This window comes from Mya arenaria, chromosome 15 (genome assembly GCF_026914265.1).
Source record: "Mya arenaria isolate MELC-2E11 chromosome 15, ASM2691426v1".
Lineage (NCBI taxonomy): Eukaryota > Metazoa > Mollusca > Bivalvia > Myida > Myidae > Mya > Mya arenaria.
This window is the reverse complement of record NC_069136.1, coordinates 21,233,805-21,257,973: the sequence shown is the minus strand read 5'-3', so window position 1 is coordinate 21,257,973 and position 24,169 is coordinate 21,233,805. Positions and strand designations below refer to the sequence as shown.

General features: G+C 36.5%; 1 protein-coding gene across 1 annotated transcript; it reads left to right on the top strand.

Annotated features, from left to right (window-relative positions):
- Positions 1 to 253: 253 nt before the first annotated feature.
- On the top strand, positions 254 to 16,565 carry LOC128219189 (calcium-activated chloride channel regulator 1-like). Its single transcript, XM_052927002.1, has 17 exons — positions 254 to 380; positions 2,530 to 2,676; positions 2,878 to 3,004; positions 3,679 to 3,796; positions 5,953 to 6,124; positions 6,403 to 6,541; positions 6,901 to 7,013; positions 7,473 to 7,599; positions 8,002 to 8,111; positions 8,503 to 8,802; positions 9,792 to 10,001; positions 10,390 to 10,615; positions 10,872 to 11,015; positions 11,303 to 11,509; positions 12,040 to 12,288; positions 12,435 to 12,647; positions 16,456 to 16,565. Exons 5-17 carry the CDS (start codon positions 6,101 to 6,103, stop codon positions 16,563 to 16,565), a joined length of 2,172 nt encoding a protein of 723 aa, XP_052782962.1. The 5' UTR covers positions 254 to 380; positions 2,530 to 2,676; positions 2,878 to 3,004; positions 3,679 to 3,796; positions 5,953 to 6,100.
- The last annotated feature ends 7,604 nt before the right edge of the window (positions 16,566 to 24,169 follow it).

The window sequence follows — 24,169 nt, the reverse complement described above, 5'->3', positions numbered from 1 at the left end:
AGGAGTAATATAACACTCAAGTTAAAGTCAGATTAGAGCGCATCCACATTTCACCATAAGAACATCTGAGTCAGATGTCTGTTTGACAAATAATCATGTATTGTTCGTATTTGCATTAAACACTGATCTTCCGGCATTAATAAGAAGCGAAGAGTATTTTGTAATATTATACCCATATTTTTTCCGCTCAAGGTAAATGTGACTGCCCTTTACAATCATTTTAGAAAGAATATCGCTTCATCATGCGCGTTTTGTTTGCTTTGGCTTTCTTCATAGGGGTTTGTTATGGTGTTACATTAAAAGACAATAGATATGAAGGGATATACGTCGCTGTTCATGATCTTGTGACCGAAGATCAAAGCTTAATCGACAGAATAAAGGTAATCTTGAGTTAATTATCACTAATTTACTAACATATCAAAATATTGTTTTCAAAAGGTGGAAGACGTACTTTGTATAAGATTATAAATTGATGTTTTTTCTTAGTTCGTTGTATCAACGTACCATGGGACATAGATGCTAGATAGTTATGTTGTCTGGTATATTTCGTGTTTCTTTAATTTCTTTAAGTTCGGCCGTTCGTCCCCTTCAAATTAAATAATCATTTTGACACACACTCACTCCTTATTATGCAGTGGTGTTGCATGTGCAAGTGTGCATAATGCTTTAATCGTATTTTCAAACTAGATCCGGTTGATAATCGAACAAACAGTGTGGTTGTTTGAATGTTTTGGAATCCAATACACTAGCCAGCCTCACAGTATTAATTACTTAAAGTGACACTTTTATTCAAAATCAATACATACACATGTATAACAAACATAAATTTTGAATGACAAATCTTGAACAACTTACTAAATAATGCATTGATGGAAAATATTAATACTGATATCAAGATTGTAACAGTGTATTAAATAGCTGAAACCAAAATAAATAAATTAAATGATTGGTGAACGCTTAAATATTTAAAGTTATCTACTATAGTCTCATGAGGTAGAAATACCGTGTTTTCTGCACAATAACTTCGAATTCAACACGGAATTCTTTATAAGAACCATTGCTTTCGACATGCATAAATGTTTTCTAGTACATGTATATTTAAATAATTGTATCTATTGGGCTAAATCTTTTTAGGAGTAATAGTGCATCTTTAAGTAAACTATGAACGTAACTTGTTAGTAAGTTAGGCTTGTTTAATTCTACATTTTGTTTTCCTGATTTTATTGGTGGCAAAAATCAATACGACAAGACTATGGAATGTTAAGAATGCATAATACATTTGGTACTTCTGACATTGAATCGAATATATCTATACAGATTTAAGACTATTCTACTAGTAATATTTGGACGTTTGTCAACCTTTTTAATGAAGTCTTAATATAATATAACACATTGGGTCACAGAAGGTAACATCTTTTAATAAAAAATATTGATGTGTTGCAATACTGATCTATTTATTATAAAATGGCATGGATTTTCTTTGTTAATCAATGCCTGTATACCAGTTCGTAAATGCGTTTTTATATTCGATGTTTGTAAACTTTAATCGGATGTTGTTTTATTTGCATTTATTGTAACTCGTATGATTGTATTCGTTTGTGTCTCGTGATCATTGCCGTCTGGGCCTTGTGCCTTTAAACAGGATTTGTTATTGAATTTTTGACTACTGGGCTTGTCCCTGTATTCTTTATTGTAATATTGGAAGTTAATTTAAGTCACTTTTTCCACTATTCTAACTAATACTGTTATTCAAAAAGCCACACGACAATGTTGATCGGATTGTCTGGAACATATTTACAAAAACACATAATCTTATTGTCTGAAGACATTCCGAAAAATGCAAAAGGAATTTCAAGAAATATCCGACATATACTTCCTTTGTAAAATGTGCTCAGCTCACTATGTTACCAAAATAGCATAGCTCTTAATATGAATTTCCTTGTCCCATATACTGATGCTTTCATTTTCTCATGAGCGGAGTTCTTTGAATACAAAACTTATTAACTTGGAAACTGATTACAGGAATAAATATTGCATTGGATATTTGTTAAAATAAAGTTTCGACATCAAAACTTCATAAAAACAAAATTTTGAAACCTTTTAATCTTTAAGTATTGGACTTTGTTAAGCTGTTTTGGTTTAAATTTAAACGAATCATTTACTTTTTTTGTGAACAACCCAACTTACTTTAAATGAGATGTCGGATACATGTTCGTCACAAATGACACCTTTCAATGAAATGTTATAGTTCTCATCCTGCACTGATAAAAAAGAATCAACACTTGACCGCATTCGTATCTATACAATGAATACTGGGTCCAAGCATGCATTTGTAAACCTTACAGATGAATAAAACATGACATCACCTGTTAAGGTCTGGCTTTTGATCACTAACAAACATCTATACAGATCAAAAACGATCATTGAGCAAAACCATTATAAAAATATGTCCTCAATCAACTTCCGTCGCATACTTTTTGCAATATTGCTCGTAGAGTCGTAAGTGGTCTAACATTTTCAATTTTCTAGGATATCTTTACTGCCGCATCACGATTGCTGTTTAGGGCTACGGAACAGCGCGTGTATTTTGGTGAAATCAACATCGTCGTTCCAAGATCCTGGACACCACAGAGAGACGCCCAGCCAGTCCAACAGTCCGAGCGCGGATACTTCAAGGTAACAACACACAGATAAGCACGTTTAATATCAATGTCTTTCAGATCAGTTCCTTGTCATAAAAAGTAAAACGCATGAAGGATGCAGTTTTGTAGGTTTGTGTTATCATCAGATGAGACATGCAGATGACTACCTCGATGACTTTCGGCAAGACTTGTTTTACAATTAATCCGCATCGGTTTCAAATTAGTTTCATTGCAGATAGAAGACGGACAACTGATAACCCCGAGGACATTTGGTAATGATATTTGTGGAAAAGGAGGAACGTACACTTATCTCCCCTTGTCATTCGTCAAGAACACATCCAGGACTGATTTTGGAAAACACGGTAAGACACTACGAGGGGGCTGGATTGGAATGAAACTGAAATGTTCCATGTGAATTTTAATTGCAATGAAAAATTCGTACACAATCATTTTAGCGCAAATACTCCTTCTCTGTCAACCAGGACGTGAAAAAATGTCAACACGATTTTTTTTCTTTCATTTTCGCCCTTCGCGTTGTCGCATTTTCAAAGGAGTTCAATTTTTGGAATTATACCATCACTACTGATATCATTTAAAGCTGCATTGTGCATGAAACACCTTAAATGTGCAACGGACGGATGGCATAGAAAATATGAAACAAGGAAAGGCGATAAAATAACAAAATTATTATTTGACACTATTGTGTGCCAAAACAGACTTAATAAGATTTTCTCAAAGCAGTAAATAAATAACAAAAGCGATAAGAAAGGCATTTCATTATACAATTGCTAGTGGAAAAACGAGACGAGTGCACATAAAAACAATAAAGAAAACATTGTTATTATTATATTACTAATGGAAGGAAAATTGTACGTACATGTTTTTTGAATGTTTGTGTCTTACCTTGGGTGATATGATACGCATTATTCTTTACATCGGGAAAGTTGTTTTCATGATTTTTAAAAGAGCGTCGCTTTTTATCCCGAAAGGTCTAATTGAATCTTTGGCTTAATCATGTTGAAACAACTTTTCACAGAGAACGTTATCGTTCACGAATGGGCACAGCTACGGTGGGGCGTGTTTCCGGAATATGGTACCGATGAGGAAGCCAAAGGGCATTTCTACCAAGCTGGAGGGAAGTGGAAACCCACACGGTAACAGGAGTAGTATATACCTCTTAACTGAGTCTAATCGTAAGTCGATGAAATGTGAATAAAGTCAATGTGGGATGGCACATGATTCAACTTTAGATGAATGTATTATGATTATCAATACTTATTTCCACTTCAGCTGCAGGCCGTGTCGAATTCTGTACTGAATGCAAGTCTTGCTCATCTTGTGATACTAAGTAATTTCCATTTCAGCTGCAGTGAGAACATCAAAGGCCACGTGGGGTTCTGTACTAACAGTAAGGCTAGCCCATGGTGTGATACTAACTAGTTTCCATTTCAGCTGCAATGAGAACGTCCAAGCCCACGTGGGGTTCTGTACTAACAATAAGGCTAGCCCATGGTGTGATACTAACTAGTTTCTTTCTATTTCAGCTGCAGTGAGAACGTCCAAGGCCGAGTGGGGTTCTGTACTAACAGTAAGGCTAGCCCATGGTGTGATACTAACTAGTTTCCATTTCAGCTGCAATGAGAACGTCCAAGCCCACGTGGGGTTCTGTACTAACAATAAGGCTAGCCCATGATGTGATACTAACTAGTTTCTTTCTATTTCAGCTGCAGTGAGAACGTACAAGGCCGGTGGGGTTCTGTACTGGCTGTAAGTCTTGTCCATGGTGTGATACTACCTAGTTTCCATTACAGCAGCAGTGAGAACGTCCACGGCCACGTGGGGTTCTGTAATAACAGTAAGGCTAGCCCATGGTGTGATACTAACTAGTTTCCATTTCAGCTGCAGTGAGAACGTCCAAGGCCACGTGGGGTTCTGTACTGACTTTAAAGGTAGCCCATGGTGTGATACTACCTAGTGTTCATTTCAGCTGCAGTGAGAACATCCAAGGCCGAGTGGGGTTCTGTACTTAACAATAAGGCTAGCCCGTGGTGTGATACTAACTAGTGTTCATTTCAGCTGCAGTGAGAACATCCAAGGCCGAGTCGTGTTCTGTACTAACAATAAAGTTAGCCCATGGTATGATACTAACTAGTGTTCATTTCAGCAGCAATGAGAACATCCAAGGCCGAGTGGGGTTCTGTACTGACAGTAAGGCTAGCCCATGGTGTGATACTAACTAATTTCCATTTCAGCTGCAGTGGGAACGTCCAAGGCCGAGTGGGATTCTGTGCTAACATTAAGGCTAGCCCATTGTGTGATACTAACTAGTATCCATTTCAGCTGCAGTTCGAACGTCCAAGGCCGAGTGGGGTTCTGTACTGGCTGTTAGTCTTGTCCATGGTGTGATACTACCTAGTTTCCATTTCAGCTGCAGTGAGAACGTCCAAGGCCACGTGGGGTTCTGTAATAACAGTTAGGCTAGCCCATGGTGTGATACTAACTAGTTTCCATTTCAGCTGCAATGAGAACGTCCAAGGCCACGCGGGGTTCTGTACTGACTTTAAAGGTAGCCCGTGGTGTGATATTAACTAGTGTTCATTTCAGCTGCAGTGAGAATATCCAAGGCCGTGTGGTGTTCTGTACTAACAATAAGGCTAGTCCATGGTGTGATACTAACTAGTTTCCATTTCAGCTGCAATGAGAATATCCAAGGCCGAGTCGTGTTCTGTACTAACAATAAGGCTAGCCCATGGTGTGATACTAACTAGTTTCCATTTCAGCTGCAGAACGTCGAATGCCACGTGGGGTTCTGTACTAACAGTAAGGCTAGCCCATGGTGTGATACTAACTAGTTTTCATTTCAGCTGCAGTGCGAACGTCCAAGGCCGAGTGGGGTTCTGTACTGGCTGTAAGTCTTGTCCATGGTGTGATACTAACTAGTTTCCATTTCAGCTGCAGTGCGAACGTCCAAGGCTGAGTGGGGTTCTATACTGGCTGTAAGTCTTGTCCATGGTGTGATACTAACTAGTTTCCATTTCAGCTGCAGTGTCAACGTCCAAGGCCGAGTTGGGTTCTATACTGGCTGTAAGTCTTGTCCATGGTGTGATACTAACAACGTTTCAGTTTGTGTTTGCATCTACACTGACTGTAAGGCTTGCCCGTGGTGTGATATTAAACCCATTTACGCTTCACCTTCATTGAAAACTTTCAAGGCCGTTGGTTGGTCCTGACTGCAATCAAGCTAATGGTGGAATACAAATGACATATCAGTATCCTAGGGCGCATTGACACCAATTTATTTCCACTTCAGCTGCAGTGAAAACGTTCAAGGTCGTGTGGGGTTCGGTACTAATTGTAAGGCTAGTTCGTGGTGTCATACAAATGATTCAAAACGACTTATCCACCCCGGTTGTCGATTCTGTCCTGATCTTACACAATCGGTAGCAGGGGCGTCCATTATGGACAACCAATTCGTGGACCAAGTATGTTATAGAGCTGTTCAGGAGTGTATGGTTGCATACAAATAGTTTTGTTAAATATGGGTACCTGACTTCATTATGTTTTTGTTGGATACTAAAACAGTCTAGCTCATTGTTATAGTCACTTATCAATATGTACTATAAGCGGAATGTGAACAATGGGTCCAACATTTTATGTGATATAAAGCGTTTAAACGCGGTTTAACGCGGTTTTGTAATAGCAAAAGGTTGTTGTTTTAATATTGTAATTTGGGCTAGATGGCATTTACTTTCTATTTCAGCTGGACCTGTTTTGTGACGACAGCGAAGATACACCTGTAGCGAAAAGACACAACAAACTTGCAACAAACAAGCAGAACCTGTACTGTGATCACAAGAGCGTGTGGGCTGTCATGAGGGAACATTCTGATTTTACTGGAGGTATATCACAATTTACTGATTGAAGTTCATTTCGAGGGTCATTCATGCGATCTTGAATGACCTAGTCTAAATAATAATTTCCATGAAGCACATTAGGGATTTCTCTGTCGATTATACAATGTAAGGTGAAAGTAAGGAAAGTAAGGTTTGTTTCGGCGTTTAACATTGAGAAATAAAACAAACGATACATACAACGTCGTGTACAATTGGCAAATGGTATCGAGCTTGCAATATGAAATAGCATCAATCGAATTAACAATGTCGTTTCAAAGCAATGTGAATTTTGCATTATAAACTCCATATTTTCTTTGCAGAAAATACAAGGGTAATGTTTAAAATGCTATTCGTTTTAATTGTAGTCCACAGTGAACGTCTCCCCATACACACCGACACTACACCAGTATTCACCGTTTCACAAGAAACAAAGAGCAGAAAGGTGTTTGTCCTGGATAAATCTGGCAGTATGGAATTGGTATGAGGTCTATATTAGATTCCCGTTGTTAAACATAATTCATTACATGTTTTTGCACGAGTTTATGGGTACAAAGGGGACGTTAGAAAGAGGGTTAGATTATAACATTGGGGTTTTGAATTTTCGACAGACCAGGTCGGACCGCAGTCACAGTTACATATCTAGCTGGTTTAACTGGTTAAGATTTATATACACCAAACATTTCCCATACCAGTGATTTTGGCAAATCTCTATACACCAGGAGCAGGTTTAAGATAACATAAGATATTTTTATCAATATCCTCAGGGTGTGTCCTTTGCCCAGCCTGATGGGATAAACAGTTTAAAAAATGTATGCCCCCTTTTTTAGTAGCACTAATTTTCTTAAAAACTAATAAGAATAAAACACTAAATGACAGTCAATTTGAGACTCGCGCTGTATGTGGCCACTGCCAAAAATGGGTATATCTTTTCATACAGGACTCCCCAATGAGGATAGTACGCTTGCATGAAACTGGAAAATACATAATAGAAAGTGAAGAGGAGATTTGTGCCGATAGCTACCTCGGAATCGTGTGGTTTGATTCAAGCGCATCTGTCAGGAAAGGTGAAGTGCATCTTTTAGGTTTCGTTGTTATGGTTTTGAACATGTTGTACGATTTCACCCAATCTGATCATAATGAATCAGCCTTATTTTATCATATGAAGACCAATGTGAAAACAATTTGTAACGAGATATTCCGCAGATTAAATTGGATCATTATATCAAATTTCCCAACCATGAATCTGTTTTGCACTGGAATGAGTGCATTGACTTTACGTACACTTAATAGAAACGACATCAACCAACAACTGCCTGCTTAAATAACTGAACACATAAAAAACACAATTTGTATTGCCAACAGCCTATGTTTATTCTTTAACAACCAGGCATAAACACATAAAATTTAAAATCGAATTTATTGCTGAAATTTTTTAAAATAAAACAAATACCGCCCTCATTCTACAGCTATTACTAAGGTCGATAGTGAAGCCACGAGGGCTGCTCTAGTTGATGCTCTTCCAACGATTCCCGATGGCGGTACATGTATCGGATGTGGACTGAAGCTTGCTATAGATGTAAGAGTTCAATCTCTCAATGTTGATTTGTCTATTAAATTATTAAAAGCATTCTTGCTTTTCATTTTTTTGCTATAAGAAAGATTTTATCAGAACATTACTATTATATGTATAATTATTAAATAAGTTTGTCAGAAAGAGACCAAAAACGTTAGGAATTACATAATAAGCAATATATATAAATTGTTTTTTTAAGAATTGAAAAAGTGCTTAAAATAAAAATAGGGTTTTGCTTTTATTGGTTATACAGTTGTAAGATGCAGTTTCTATTCTAAAAAGAAGGAAGTAATGTTAAGTGTAAAGAAAAACTAATATGGCAACCGAAAGTTAGTTAAGGTGCTAATATAAACACAAAATTACAGACCACAACTTACATATAGTTTTTCTTCAGGAAATCATAAAAACCTTTCCCACGTCCTCAAAACATTCTGAGATTATTCTTATGTCTGATGGCGAAGAGACGACGAACAATTTAACAATAACAGAGCAAGCAAACAGAGCGAAAGATCTTGGTATACTCATACACACAGTCGCTATCTCAAACCAGTCTTCTGTACGACTCGCCGACGTTTCGAAAATTACTGGTGGAAAAAGTCTTTTTCTGGAGATTGGAGGAAATATTACGTTTGTTTCTGTCTTATCCAAAGCATTGTCGAACAGTATGACCGGGGGCGGATGTAAATCGGAGGAGGTATGATATCTGTTAAAAATTGGTAAATAGAGAAGTTGCGAAAACCACATACTAGTATTCTAGTATATGCGAATGACGTAATCCTGCTTCTGCTCGCTCTTTCATACTTGGATACCTAACTTCTCTTTCGCCTATGTATAGTTGCCACCTTCGAAAGGGAATAGTGATGTAGGCGTGTGTATGTGTGTGGGAAAGTGCCTGTGGATTCCGAGAATCTTTGTCTAGAGCGTAACTTGAAAAGTTTAAGTTTTTATGGTGCAGCATGTTTTTAGTTATTACCTTTATTAATTTTCATACCTATTTTTGTTCCGGGCAAATCTTAAAATGCCCTTAAGGTATTAATTCAAATTTTATATACAGATAGAAGTGCAGTGCTCAGGAACCATCATTCTGAATGCAGTTTTTAAAATGATCTTTGTTTATGTTCATAGTTATCTATTTTTGTCCGGAGCATAACGTGAAATCGTTGAGGAGTTTACCTCAAACTGCATATACATATCAGAAAGATTTCATTAGGAGAAGTGCAATGCATTAGAACTAGCACTCTGGGTGCTGTATTCTTTTAGTAATTGTCCATTGTTAAAGTGGTATCCTTTGTGGTAGGGTGAAGGTGATACAGTTTATTGACGCTTTTTTGATACTACCATAAACAAATTTCCTCTTGTCTTTGTATGAGTAATTCTAAAAATGTGTATTGCATGCAGACATGGTTATCGCAGTAAAATAAAGTTAGTCCACATGTACACGCACCCGTACCTAAAGCCATTTGGAGCAACACTTATATTGTTGAAAAAATGATCTAAACGCTCGTTTTCTGTTTATACGAAAGGAATGAAGCACTTAACACTTATTTACAATTTAAGATTTAAACATCAATGTTATATACATATAAATTATGACAAATTCTACAATGTGACGCATACATTGCAAGGGGTACGGACTCGTGCTGCAATGGTTTGTTTTAGGTTTAAAATCATTGTGTCTTGTAGATGAGATCAGGGACGTTAAGGAATAGCAGCGTGTTGAATTTTAATTTCACTATCGATGGTGGGATGGGTTTAAACACAACAGTTGTCATATTTCCAAGCAACCCTGGCCTACACTTTGACTTTGAAATAAGAGGAGAGGAGGGCTTACTTGAGAAAAGTTTAAATATAAGTGAGACACCGATTATGGCACGGTTGACTGGAAAATTAACAGTAAGTTCAACTTTCTATAATGCGTTTATTGACTTACTTTCCATACAAAGTAATATTATCGTTGTTCTTGTTTCAGGTGAGGACTATTTCATAGGTATTTACAATACCAAATGTGATGCATGTCAACTGTTTTTATTGTTTGAATTTCTGATAGCTTACGTAACGGCATTAATTTCTAGGCTTTCGCTTCAGAGGTTTTGCTACTAATGATACGTACATGTTTACAATATTTTGAAAAGAAATAAGGTTAAGACTAAGTTCCATGACGAAACGTTAAGGAACAGGACGAGGCGAAAGTCTGCATTAAAGTTACACATAGTTTCAACGAAATAATATTGTTAATTCATCCCAAGAGCCGTCGTTATGTGTCTTTACCATATATTTTCAGAAAGGGACATATTTTGTTGTTGTTAAAACCAAGCCTGATACAGCTATAAATTGGGAGTACGATGTGAAATCTAAATCAAAGGATAACCATCAAGTTACCGTAACGACCCGTTTCTCCGACGACGTGGTTTATACGGACGTATTGAAGGGGAATGCTCCTGTTTTGAATGCAAACGTCGTCGCCACGTCTGGATCATGTTTTGTAATTTTACGGGACAATGGAAAAGGTTACAATTCTAAGCATTTTACCTGTTTAAAATGTACAAAATGCGACTTCAACAATGTCCTTAAATGGCGCCAGGTCCTATGAATAAATTCTTTAACGTTGAAACAATAAATGCATCTGATAGCAATAGTAAGAGACTAATGACTTATGACCACTGCCTGTAGCACATGCTTAAGTGGTTTATTATTGTGAAGAATCTTTTATTCGTCCTAATGGTTCATTTGAACCACAAATGATATAGCTTCTAACTTATTTAGGTAAAGACATTACAGCAGGCGACGGAACTTATACAGGACAGTTTACATGTCCCAAAGAAGGCCGGAGTGAAACCCGCGTCACTGTGAAGGCAAATTCAATCATTATTGTGACTGGCATTGTCGGAGCCGCAACGTTAAACCCAGGTAATTACTCAACTCACTTATAAACAGGTTATACAAACGGCACATTGACTTGGTTGTACTTTGTGTTCCAATCGTAAAATGTAATATGTTGAATTGTAGTGGGAGTCTTTTACGTTCAAAAAGTATTGCTATGCGGACAGTTATGCCCGTTAATCTCAACATGAATAGGCCTCCTTTAATAGATTTTACAGTTCCGACGCTATCCGTAATTGTGTTGTATTCATGTTATCCAATTGTAAATTAAACGTACTATGATTATGTTTCAACCAGTGAAACTTATTATTCAGACGCGTTTGAAGAAATCGTTATTGAGGAAAGGTTTGAAAGGTTTTCACTTGTTGAGGATGCCAATTTATCTCCAACAACAATAGGGGATACTACTTCCCCGGGAAAGATTACTGATCTCAGAATAGAAGATGTGGAAACGAATGGAAACACCCGACATTTTACAATACGCTGGACAGCAACAGGTGACGACAGATACACTGGCCAAGGTACCATGCTTGTATATTTTTGTAAGATAATCAAAACGCCCACGTTAAGAACGACCAATCTTGATCATTTTGTTGTTAAAATACTTAGTTAAACAAAATTTTATTTTGTGTGAATCGTACATAACATTTAGGATAGAAAATCAGACACAGAAACTGCAATACATGCATTAGATCATGACAAAACTAGTGTACCCAATACCTACACGGTATGTTTGTTAATGGTATGATATTTGGCATGCTCACCTTATTTACCCTAGTTACAACAGCAGGTAATATTAACATGTTCAATTATACTATAATGCTGTAACAATACGCACCATGGCCTTTTCCCCTCGTATTCCAAGTGGTAACATGAACGCATTTATAGGCTCTCATTGACATAACACATGAATAAGTGTTGCCACTGAATACTTTATTTGAGGTTAACTTAAATCATTTCTACTTAACATAATTTCTTTTAATTAAAGAAAGTGTAAAACGAGTATTAAAATCACAATGAAGTTGGATAATTAGTTACCTTTTTATTTCAGCAACAACTTATCAATTCCGCTATGCAAACGACTTAGACAGTTTGTTAAATAATTTTGGAAATGCGCAAGCTCTGGACATTGGTCAACAAAACCTTTACCCTAGAGACTCAGGCGAAGACGAGACTGTCGATATTTCTGTAACAGCTGAAAAAGAATTTAACGAGACAGCCTTTTTGGGCATTAGAGCTTTGGATGAGGTTGGAAATGAGGGAGCTATGTCTAATATTGTGTCAATAGTAATAGCAAATGGTAAGTATGACGGTAAGATAAAGTACAATTATGTCGTAATTTATGTACGTAAGGAAGTTATAGAAACTGACCAAACCTGGCATCAGATGACATAAATGTTTCCAAAGCGCAATAGTTTTAGACAATCGCCTTTTTTCCTTTCACAGGATTTAACATTTCCTTCAACGGAAGAACAAATCATACGTACATTGCTCCTCCGCCTATCATAGATGATGATAAAACCATCGTGGGTTTAATTATTGGTGTTGTGATCGGAACAGCAGTGCCGGTTATCATCCTCATTGCAGCATGCGTCGTTATAAATCTAAGAAGGCATAAACTAAATAACCCACACTCCACCCGAGATCCACGAAAGGAAGGTTTGTGCACACATTTTTACAAGTATTTTTGCTTACGAACACGCTTTTGAGAGGCACAAGGTAAACAATGACCCTGTCGTGAGGCACAAGGTTAAATCATGCCCGGTTTGAAGGCACAAGTTTAACAAAGAGCCTGTTGTGAGGCAAAATGTTAACGAATACCCTGTTGAGAGATACAAGGTTAACGATGACCCTGTTGAGAGACACAAGGTTAACGATGACCCTGTTGAGAGGCACAAGGTTAACAAAGACCCTGTTGAGAGGGACAAGGTTAACAAAGACCGTGTTGTGAGGCACAAGGTTAACGAATACCCTGTTGAGAGGCACAGGGTTAACAAAGACCCTGTTGTGAGGCACAAGATTAACAAAGACCCTGTTGTGAGGCACAAGGTTAACGATGACCCTGATGTGATGTACAAGGTTAACGATGACCCCGTTGTGAGGTACAAGGTTAACGAATACCCTGTTGATAGGCACAAGGTTAACGATGACTCTGTTGTTGAGGTACAAGGTTAACGAAGACCCTTTGAGAGGCATAAGGTTAACGAAGACCCTGTTGAGAGGCACAAGGTTAACGATGACCCTGATTTTGAGGTCCAAGGTTAACGAAGACCCTGTTGAGAGGTACAAGGTTAACGAATACCCTGTTGAGAGGCACAAGGTTAACGATGACCATGTTTTTGAGGTACAAGGTTAACGAAGACCCTGTCGAGAGGCACAAGGTTAACGATGAACCTGTTGAGAGGCACAAGTTTAACGCAGATCATGTTGAGAGGCACAAGGTTAAAGATGAACCTGTTGTGAGGAATAAGGTTAACGCAGACCCTGTTGAGAGGCTCAAGGTTAACGATGACCCTGTTGTGAAGTACAAGGTTAACGATGACCCTGTGTAAAGGCACAATGATAACGAAGAACCTATTGTTTGGCACGAGGTCAATGATGACCCTGTTGAGAGTAACAATGTTAACGATGACCCTGTTGAGAGTCACCAGATTAACGAAGACCCTGTTGAGCGGCAGAAGGTTAACGAAGACCCTGTTGATAAACACAAGGTTAACGTTGACCCTGTTGTGAGGTACAAGGTAAATCATGACCCTGTTGTAAGGCACAAGTTTAACGAAGACCCTTTTGAGGGGCTCAAGGTTAACGAAGACCCTGTTGAGGGGCACAAGGTTAACGCAGACCCTGTTGAATGGTCCAAGGTTAAATAAGACCCTGTTGAGAATTCCAAGGTTAAAACAGACCCTGTAAAATGGCACAAGGTAAAATATGACCCTCTTGAGAGGCACAAGGTTAACAAATTAAACTTGAGATACCCAAGGTTAACAAAGACCCTGTTGTTAGGCACAAGGTTAACGAAGACCCTGTTGAGATGCACAGGATTAAAAAAGACTCTGTCGAAAAGCACAAGGTTAAAACATACAAGGTAAACGATAACCCGGTTGAGATCCACAAGGTTAACAAAGTACTGTTGAGAGACACAAGGTTAACAAAGTGCTTTTTAGAGGCACAAGGTTAAAACAGACCCTGTTGAGGGGTACTAGATAAACGATGACTCTGTTGAGATGCACAAGGTTAACAAAGTACTATTGAGAGACACACGGTTAACGATGACCCTGTTGAGAGGCACACGGTTAACGATGACCCTGTTGAGAGGCACACGGTTAACGATGACCCTGTTGAGAGGCACAAGGTTAACGATGACCCTGTTGAGAGGCACAAGGTTAACGATGACCCTGTTGAGATGCACACGGTTAACGATGACCCTGTTGACAGGCCCAAGGTTAACACAGACCCAGTTAAGAGGCACAAGGTTAAAACAGACATTGTTAAGATGAACAAGGTAAACGATAACCCTGTTGAGATGAACAAGGTTAACAAAGTACTAATGAGAAGCTCAAGGTTAACACAGACCCAGTTGAGAGACACAAGGTTAAAACAGACCCTGTAAAGATGAACAAGGTAATCGATAACCCTGTTGAGATGAACAAGGTTAACCATGACCCTGTTGTGAGGCACAAGGTAAACGATGAACCTGTTGTGAGGCACAAGGTAAACGATGACCCTGTTATGATGCACAAGGTAAACGATGACCCTGTTGTGAGGCACAAGGTTAACGAAGACCCTGTTGAACAGCATTTGGTTAACCATGACCTTGTTAAGATGAACAAGGTAAACTATAACCCTGTTGAGATGAACAAGGTTAGCCATGACCCTGCTGTGAGGCACAAGGTAAACGATGACCCGGTTGTGATGCACAACGTTAACGAAGACCGTTTTGAGCGGCATAAGGTTAACCATGACCCTGTTAAGATGAACAAGGTAAACGATAACCCTGTTAAGATGAACAAGGTAAACGATAACCTGGTTGATGCATAAATCTAACAAAGTATTGTTGAGAAAAAAGGTCAACAAAGTACTGTTGAGAGTCCCAAGGTTAAAACAGACCCTATTGTGAGGCACAAGGTTAACTAAACACTTTTGAGACGCACATGGTTAATACAGACCCTGTTAAGAGGTACAAGGTAAACGATGACCATGTTGTGAGGCACGATGTTAACAAAGACCGTGTTGAGATGTTAATTAAGACGTTAACAAAGACCCGGTTGTGATGCACTTGGTTAACAAAGACCCTGTTGTGAGGATAAGGTTAACAAAGTCCTTGTTGTGAGGCACAAGGTAAACAAAGTACACTTGAGAGACCCAAAGTTAACAAAGACCCTATTGTGAGGCACAAGGTTGACTAAAACCCTTTTGAGACGCACAAGCTTAACAAAGATCCTGTTAAGAGGTGCAAGGTAAACGATGACCCTGTTGTGAGGCACAATGTTAACAAAGACCGTGTTGAGATGTTAATTAAGACGTTAACAAAGACCCTGTTGTGATGCACTTTGTTAACAAAGAACCTGTTGTGAAGCACAAGGTTAACAAAGTCCCTGTTGTGAGGCACAAGGTTAACAAAGACCTTGTTGAGATGCACAATGTTAACAAAGATCCTGTTGAGAGGCACAATGTTAACAAAGACCGTGTTGAGATGTTAATTAAGATGTTAACAAAGACCCTGTCGTGATGCACTTAGTTAACGATGACCTTGTTGTGAGGCACAAGTTTTACAAAGACTCTGTGAGGCAAAATGTTAACCAAGACCCCGTTGAGATGTACACTGTTAACAAAGACCCTGTTGAGATGTATACTGTTAACAAAGACCCTGTTGTGAGGCAAAAGGTTAATAAAATCCCGGTTGAGAGGCACAATGCTAACAAAGACCCTTTTTGCGATGCACGATCTTAAAAAGGCCCTGTCGAGATGCACAAGGTTAACAAAGACCCTATTGTGAGGCACAAGGTTAATATAATCCCGGTTGAGAGACACAAGGTTAACAAAGACCCTGTTGAGAGATACAAGGTTAACCAAGACACTGTTATAAATCACAAGGTTAACGAAAACCCGGTTGAGGGACACAAGGATAACAAAGTACTGTTGACAGGCACAAGTTAACCAAAGGCCCTGTTGAGAGGCACAAGGTAAACGATGACCCTGTTGATATGCACAAGGTTAATCCAGACCCTCTTGAGATTAATATTTATATTAAAGCACTTTGTTGCTAATGAATACCGACGTTTAATTGAATGTCGTGTATATCAACTTTCTTGCAATTAAATTGTACTAAGTAATATTGTGTTGAATCGGAATATTTTGTTCTGCAAAAATGCTAAATTGAATAGTTATACATCGATATATTGATTAGAATCGTGGCGCTATGCTTAATTGAAAGTTCGTTTTGTTATGTTACATGTACTGTTTTCAGAAATCGGCGACAATCCGTCATTCTCTGAAGGCAATCGATATAACCATCAAACACAAACAGCATACGTCTACAAGGGATACGGAAGTCATGGTCAAATGGTCGTTTATTAACGTCTTTTGAATTGTCATAAACTTTAGTATTATCATTTTGGTTGTAAGATATGAAGCGTTATGAACAATCTGTAGAATCTGATTACGTTTCGATACTACGGATTTCTTTATTCTTTCTCATAATACAGATTAATATATGTTTATGTTTTATTGACATGTTTCTGATATTCGCATGTTTACATTACATACATATTGAAAAGTTAACATGTTTTAACCATAATATTTGATTGAAATAAAAGCATGTTGTGTGCTTACAAGAAAATTGAGTTTCGGATATTGTACACGCTCAAAATACAAGCGCGAGGACACACGAAATCGAATTTGAAACAAATGAACCTGATCTAACGTTGGAGTGGACCAATATTAAAGGATACAATGACAAAAAAATGCAAAAGCATATACGGAATGGGAAGAAAGATGGTTTTCACAACCACAATGAGCTGTTTTTTACTTTTGGATTAAAGTTAAACCAAACATGTTCGACCTTCCTTAGATCTTCCTCAATATTCTTCTGCATTAAAAACAATTAGTTGGTTATGTTCGTATGTCCAAGTTTCTAGAAACACACTGTCAATAATAGGATAATATATTGTGAAAACACAGCGGAAGTGGCTGCGGGTTGCAGAAAGAGAATCGCACATTCCTTGTACTAGTCAGAAATAAATGTCTGTTTTGTCTATATGCCTGTCTATCTTATTCAGCAGCAATACAAAAATACAAGAATTCCGGAAATGAATATGTCGTCTGCTTGTAGCGCCCAAATTTAAGGAAAACGAATGATTAAACACTGAATAATCATATAAGAGTGAAGATCAAGTTAAGTGTTTTAAAATCTTCCGGGTAAATAATGTTTGTAATGTATGTAACACGGAAAGAAATTCTGATAATCATACCGCAGGTTAAACGGTTAGGGCTCTTTCGTTCTCTCTGGTGGGGACTTGCATGTGCTGAAAAGACATGAAACATAACATCTCAAGGAAATTATTAGCTGAAAACCTTGAATAACGACATGACGACTTGTGACAGATTTTATTTACAAATCAAATGACTAGTACTTCAAAGAGCTGTTTCTTTGAAGATAAGAGTTTAAGACACCTACTTGATTCCGATTTACACTAATACTTGGAGGACACACGAAATGTTAGTTCGTTTCCCGAAAGTTTTACAATATGGTATCAATTAGAGAATAATATCAGTATTAAACACAGTTCTTTAGAATTATATGTCAGTAATGATAGCTTCATCAATATCAGATATTTTCAACACTAACCATTTGTGTTTTATTAAAATAAAATTCTCCATTTCCATATGAGAACTACCCCAGCGGCAATATTGGAAAATTTCTCATGAGGAAAATTTAATGCAGCATGAGTTATCAGTATAAGAAACTTGAACATGCCCAATGCCTCTTTTTGGAATACCAACTATTTACAAATGAATGCAAATTGATTACACTTAGCTGAACAGATTGAAAGAGGTACAAAACCGTGTCGGTGTACTGTTATTCAGTACTTACAATAAAAAATGGTGCCATATTATACGTGTTGAAATATATCACTCTTAGACTAGTTAAAGTAGTATCCGTGCTCCGTTTTACTAGCTGCATCAAGTAACATCAAGCATTATGGACATCACAGTCGGGATTCTGTTTAAAATATTTTGAAACACTCGAAGTCTGTAATACATAATCATTCATATTTTGGTCTGTGAATAAACGCACTGAAACTGAACTCTTGATCAGGCGCCAGAAGTATTTGTGTAATTTATACCCATATTTTAACGCTCAATGTAGAACTGATCCGACGATAGATAAGACGCGAAGAGTATTTGAGTAATAGTATACTCATATTTAAACGCTAAACGTAGAAGTGATCGTGTCGTACAATCGTTTTGGACAGAATATCGCTTCATCATGCGCATGTTGCTTGTTCTTGTTCCCTTCTTAGGGGTTTGTTATGGTGTTACATTAAAAGACAATAAATATGAAGGGATATACGTCGCTGTTCATGATCTTGTGACCGAAGATCTAAGTTTAATCGACAGAATAAAGGTAACCGTGCGTTTTTAAGCGCTAATCTATCAGTGTACTTAAAGAGACACTCTTACTACAGAATAAGGTTTTCCACAATTTACACAATTGTTTTAACATATCAAAAATGTTGAATTAATGTCGAATACAATGGGTCTTATGAAGGATACCGAGTTTAATTTGAAAGAAAGGTGCAAAAAAGCAGTGTTTCTACCGTATGAGACAATAGTAGATCACAGTAAATCTTTAAGCACTCCCAAATTATCTAATATTTTTCCGTTTCCAGCTATTACATACATGATTACAATATTGTTATCAGTAATAAATATTTCATTAATGCATTATTTAGTAAGTAGTTAAAGGTTTATCACTCAAAATTTATGATTGTTATACATGTGTATATATTGATTTAGAATAAGAGTGTCACTTCAAGTTCGTTAAAATCAACATTCTGTTGCATTACTGACTGAGAGTCATGTTGTTTCGTATATTTTGTAATTCTAGCATCTTATTAGAATTGCCAGTTGTGCTAGGTATCGTATGAGGAGTCTTAAGCTACCTGTATTTTCATGATCCGTCGAACACATGATAATGTTTGCAAGTCAACACGAATATATGAAATATAAATATGTGGTCACACAACCACGGCGTTTCAGACTGCATTGTGGTTATTTTAAAGGCGAACAGTTCGAAGCTTACGGATATTGTAAACATTTAGAATCACATAAATACATTACGAATACCTTACGATTAAACAATTTAACAGAATAGAGAAACTAGTTTCTGTAGATATTCAAATAAAGTGTATGTTTGTTTAAAAGTTTTGGAAGTTCACAACAGTCAAACAGTATAAATTACTTAAGTAAACGTGGTACGCCATGATAGTAAGTTATGCTAGGTTATGAGTTTTATTCCACCTTTCGTTATATCTGATTTTAGTGACGGTGAAAATCAAGAGGACTATACCAGTTTGTGTATACCACGTGATAAATTGCGTTAAATGCTACGTCGGAAGGCAACATTTTGCTTTGAATGAAGACTTTAAACAAAGATAACGTTTCCATTTCTTCATCGTTTTAAATAAAACATAGCGCAGTCTACGCCGCTTACGGAGCTCCGCCTTCGGTCATTTACCAGTGTTTGATTGACAGTTTAGTATCTTAAAACACTTCGACAAACCTTTTCACAATACGGCCGTCTGACGGGCCACTGTCAAAACGTTTTTTCGGAAACAGGTTTGTCGAAGTGGTTGATGAAACTAATCACCTTATCAAACTCCGGTAATAAAACGAAGGCGGGGCTCTTTAAACGGCATAGACTGCCCCTTTGTTTTATTTAAAATTGTGTAGTAAAACAAAAGTAATCTTTGTTTTAAGTCTTCATTTTAAGCAGAATATTGTATTCCGATGTAGCATATATGACGTTATTTATCACGTGGTATACACACACTGTATATTATGGAATGTTAAGTACGAAACGAATATAAAATCAGTACTTTTAACCATGCATACACAACTTCTGAGACCATCGGGTCAAATCTTGATTCTTGCACTGACAAAATATATGCTGTTATTGCACTTACTTAGCACGAAGCTGATGCAACACCTTGTCACGCTGTGTATTAGTCTAAATTCTATATTTTACAACGATTTTGAAATTTATTACAACATTGTATTAATCTCTTTCGTTGGCAAATTCTCAAGTTTATTGGTACACTTAGCACAATAGATAAATGTGATATATGGTTATACAATAGTATACTAATAACTAAATAACTATGGTTGTAACTATCAGAGAGAAGAAATAATGTGGAAAAGTTGTTACACATTTATCAAAAGGAAAATACATGCGTCTATGATTATCTAACAGTTTTGTGGGTTTGAAATGCCGGGTGGTTTTTTAAAACAATTAATTTTGATAGCTAAAAAGTTGCCTAGTTGACGAAAGAGTTTCGCCTTTGGCTACACCTCTAGCACACGGGAAAAAGTTTGACAGATTATTATCGAAAAAACAAGTTTTGCTACCACTTTACATTTTGTTTTATAATAGTTAACATTTTTCCATTTATGCTATAACACATTAATTTACTTAATTTGGCTCTTTGTTATGCGAGAGTGTGGTCTTGTGATGTGGGGGAAACCGAAGTTCCAGGAGGAAACCCATTTGTCATGGGTGCGTGTTGCGGCTTAGGGGTAATAATTAAAGCACGACCCCTAAATATCCAGTCAGTTGTATTGAATTTATTCTTGATTTTTAAGGATCTGCTGGGGAAATATAATCTTGCATTTTATCATGTTTTCTTCGAGCCATTAACATTCAACACAACATTGATTATTCAGTTTCTGTTGACACATTCATTGAAGTAACACTTTCTGTTTTTAACATATAATAATACTAATATGATTTTAAAAAAAACACGACTGGTATTTACACAATAAATTGATAAAATAAGTAATTTCCTAATAAACTTAAATCAGGTAAATGGCTAAATATATGTAATGAATACCGGTTCAGGAATAAACAACATGATTACACTCTGGAGTGAATACATTTTACAGTAGCCAAACAGATTGTTGTTGTTGATTTCCCCATTTATATTACACACTACCTTCCCAATTGTCTATATTGTCGTATGGAGAACGATAACTTCGAAGAAAAAGTCAGCTATTTTTGAGCGAATGCAGAGTATGACTTCTATATATTTCCATAAAATGCATAATCTTACCTCCATCTTAAGTCAATCAAAATTATGAGTGTTGGGGAGGGGTCTTTTTAAGAATGGTATAACATATGACCAAACACATTTTATAAGGTTGATTGTTTTTTGTCACGAAAAAAACCCCGAAACTATCTTTAACATGTTCATTTATTAAATGAATAATAACCAAACAACTTGCATGACTATAGAATATAATTACGATTAGTAATTTCCCCTGAATAATAGGGGAGGTAGATGGGAATTCATATTTTATGTTTAATGGAATAGTCATACTTAAACACGCCTCTTATTAATTAATTTAATCATCTGAAATTCGTATGTATGATTTCTTTTTCATAAACGTGACATTTTATGTAAAACTGGTTGATCGATCATAAACTATTCAAATTAAATTGAATTGCCATTTTAAAGGCGCATCATATATATTAAACTTACCATACACATGCATCATTTAAGTGCAAGAGGTTATATCAACTTTCGTTGCCGGGAAATCCGCCGCGGTGGCTGCTCTTCAAGGCGGCTCAAAGACCTCGCAAAGAAAGATAGGACCTATAGACGTTATATTACTCTTACCGAATTCAATATAGGCTATAACGGAATATGTTGCTACTCGGAAACGTTTTGAATCATTTTTTTTTCTGAATTAATTCTAAAACCCCACTGCAGGTTTCACTATGCTTGGGTCCTGAGAAATCATTTTCATTTGGTTTCTGATTGATATTCCAAACTTACTGTTGTTTTTTTAGAGCATGGACATAGCAATTTCACTCAGAGAGAATTTCATTCAAAAAAGTATTTTTCGTATTATTTTGGCTTTGAAAATATGAAATATACGTTTACTGGGCCCAATGGAGAACATTTCCCTGGCTGGGATCGGACCTACGACATTAAATGCATGGCGGACACATATGCCACTAGACTTCATCCTTAAATAAGGAGTAATATAACACTCAAGTTAAAGTCAGATTAGAGCGCACCCACATTTCACCATCAAGAACATCTGAGTCAGATGTCTGTTTGACAAATAATCATGTATTGTTCGTATTTGCATTAAACACTGATCTTCCGGCATTAATAAGAAGCGAAGAGTATTTTGTGATATTATACCCATATTTTTTCCGCTCAAGGTAAATGTGACTGCCCTTTACAATCATTTTAGAAAGAATTTCGCTTCATCATGCGCGTTTTGTTTGCTTTGGCTTTCTTCATAGGGGTTTGTTATGGTGTTACATTAACAGACAATAGATATGAAGGGATATACGTCGCTGTTCATGATCTTGTGACCGAAGATCAAAGCTTAATCGACAGAATAAAGGTAATCTTGAGTTAATTATCACTAATTTACTAACATATCAAAATATTGTTTTCAAAAGGTGGAAGACGTACTTTGTATAAAATTATAAATTGATGTTTTTCTTAGTTCGTTGTATCAACGTACCATGGGACATAAATGCTAGATAGTTATGTTGTCTAGTATATTTCGTGCTTCTTTAATTTCTTTAAGTTCGGTCGTTCGTCCCCTTCAAATTAAATAATCATTTTGACACACACTCACTCCTTATTATGCAGTGGTGTTGCATGTGCAAGTGTGCATAATGCTTTAATCGTATTTTCAAACTAGATCCGGTTGATAATCGAACAAACAGTGTGGTTGTTTGAATGTTTTGGAATCCAATACACTAGCCAGCCTCACAGTATTAATTACTTAAAGTGACACTTTTATTCAAAATCAATACATACACATGTATAACAAACATAAATTTTGAATGACAAATCTTGAACAACTTACTAAATAATGCATTTATGGAAAATATTAATACTGATATCAAGATTGTAACAGTGTATTAAATAGCTGAAACCAAAATAAATAAATTAAATGATTGGTGAACGCTTAAATATTTAAAGTTATCTACTATAGTCTCATGAGGTAGAAATACCGTGTTTTCTGCACAATAACTTCGAATTCAACTCGGAATTCTTTATAAGAACCATTGCTTTCGACATGCATAAATGTTTTCTAGTACATGTATATTTAAACAATTGTATCTATTGGGCTAAATCTTTTTAGGAGTAATAGTGCATCTTTAAGTAAACTATGACCGTAACTTGTTAGGAAGTTAGGCTTGTTTAATTCTACATTTTGTTTTCCTGATTTTATTGGTGGCAAAAATCAATACGACAAGACTATGGAATGTTAAGAATGCATAATACATTGGGTACTTCTTACATTGAATTAAATATATCTATACAGATTAAAGACTATTCTACTAGTAATATTTGGACGTTAGTCAAACTTTTGAATGAAGTCTTAATATATTATAACACATTGGGTCACAGAAGGTAACATCTTTTAATAAAAATAATTGATGTGGTGCAATACTGATCTATTTATTATAAAAAATGGCATGGATTTTCTTTGTTAATCAATGCCTGTATACCAGTTCGTAAATGCGTTTTTATATTCGATGTTTGTAAACTTTAATCGGAAGTTGTTTTATTTGCATTTATTGTAACTCGTATGATTGTATACGTTTGTGTCTCGTGTTCATTGTCGTCTGGGCCTTGTGCCTTTTAACAGAATTTGTTATTGAATTTTTCACTACTGGGCTTGTCCCTGTATTCTTTATTGTAATATTGGAAGTTAATTTAAGTCACTTTTTTCACTATTCTAACTAATACTGTTATTCTAAAAACCACACGACAATGTTGATCGGATTGTCTGGAACATATTTACAAAAACACATAATCTTATTCTCTGAAGACATTCCGAAAAATGCAAAAGGAATTTCAAGAAATATCCGACATATACTTCCTTTGTAAAATGTGCTAAGCTCGCTATGTTACCAAAATAGCATA

Coding starts and splice junctions, on each gene's coding strand:
- LOC128219189 (XM_052927002.1), top strand. CDS start 6,101: ATGGACAACCAATTCGTGGACCAA. Junction 7,600..8,001: donor AAGCGCATCTGTCAGGAAAG/GTGAAGTGCATC, acceptor CTCATTCTACAG/CTATTACTAAGGTCGATAGT. Junction 10,616..10,871: donor TTTACGGGACAATGGAAAAG/GTTACAATTCTA, acceptor TAACTTATTTAG/GTAAAGACATTACAGCAGGC.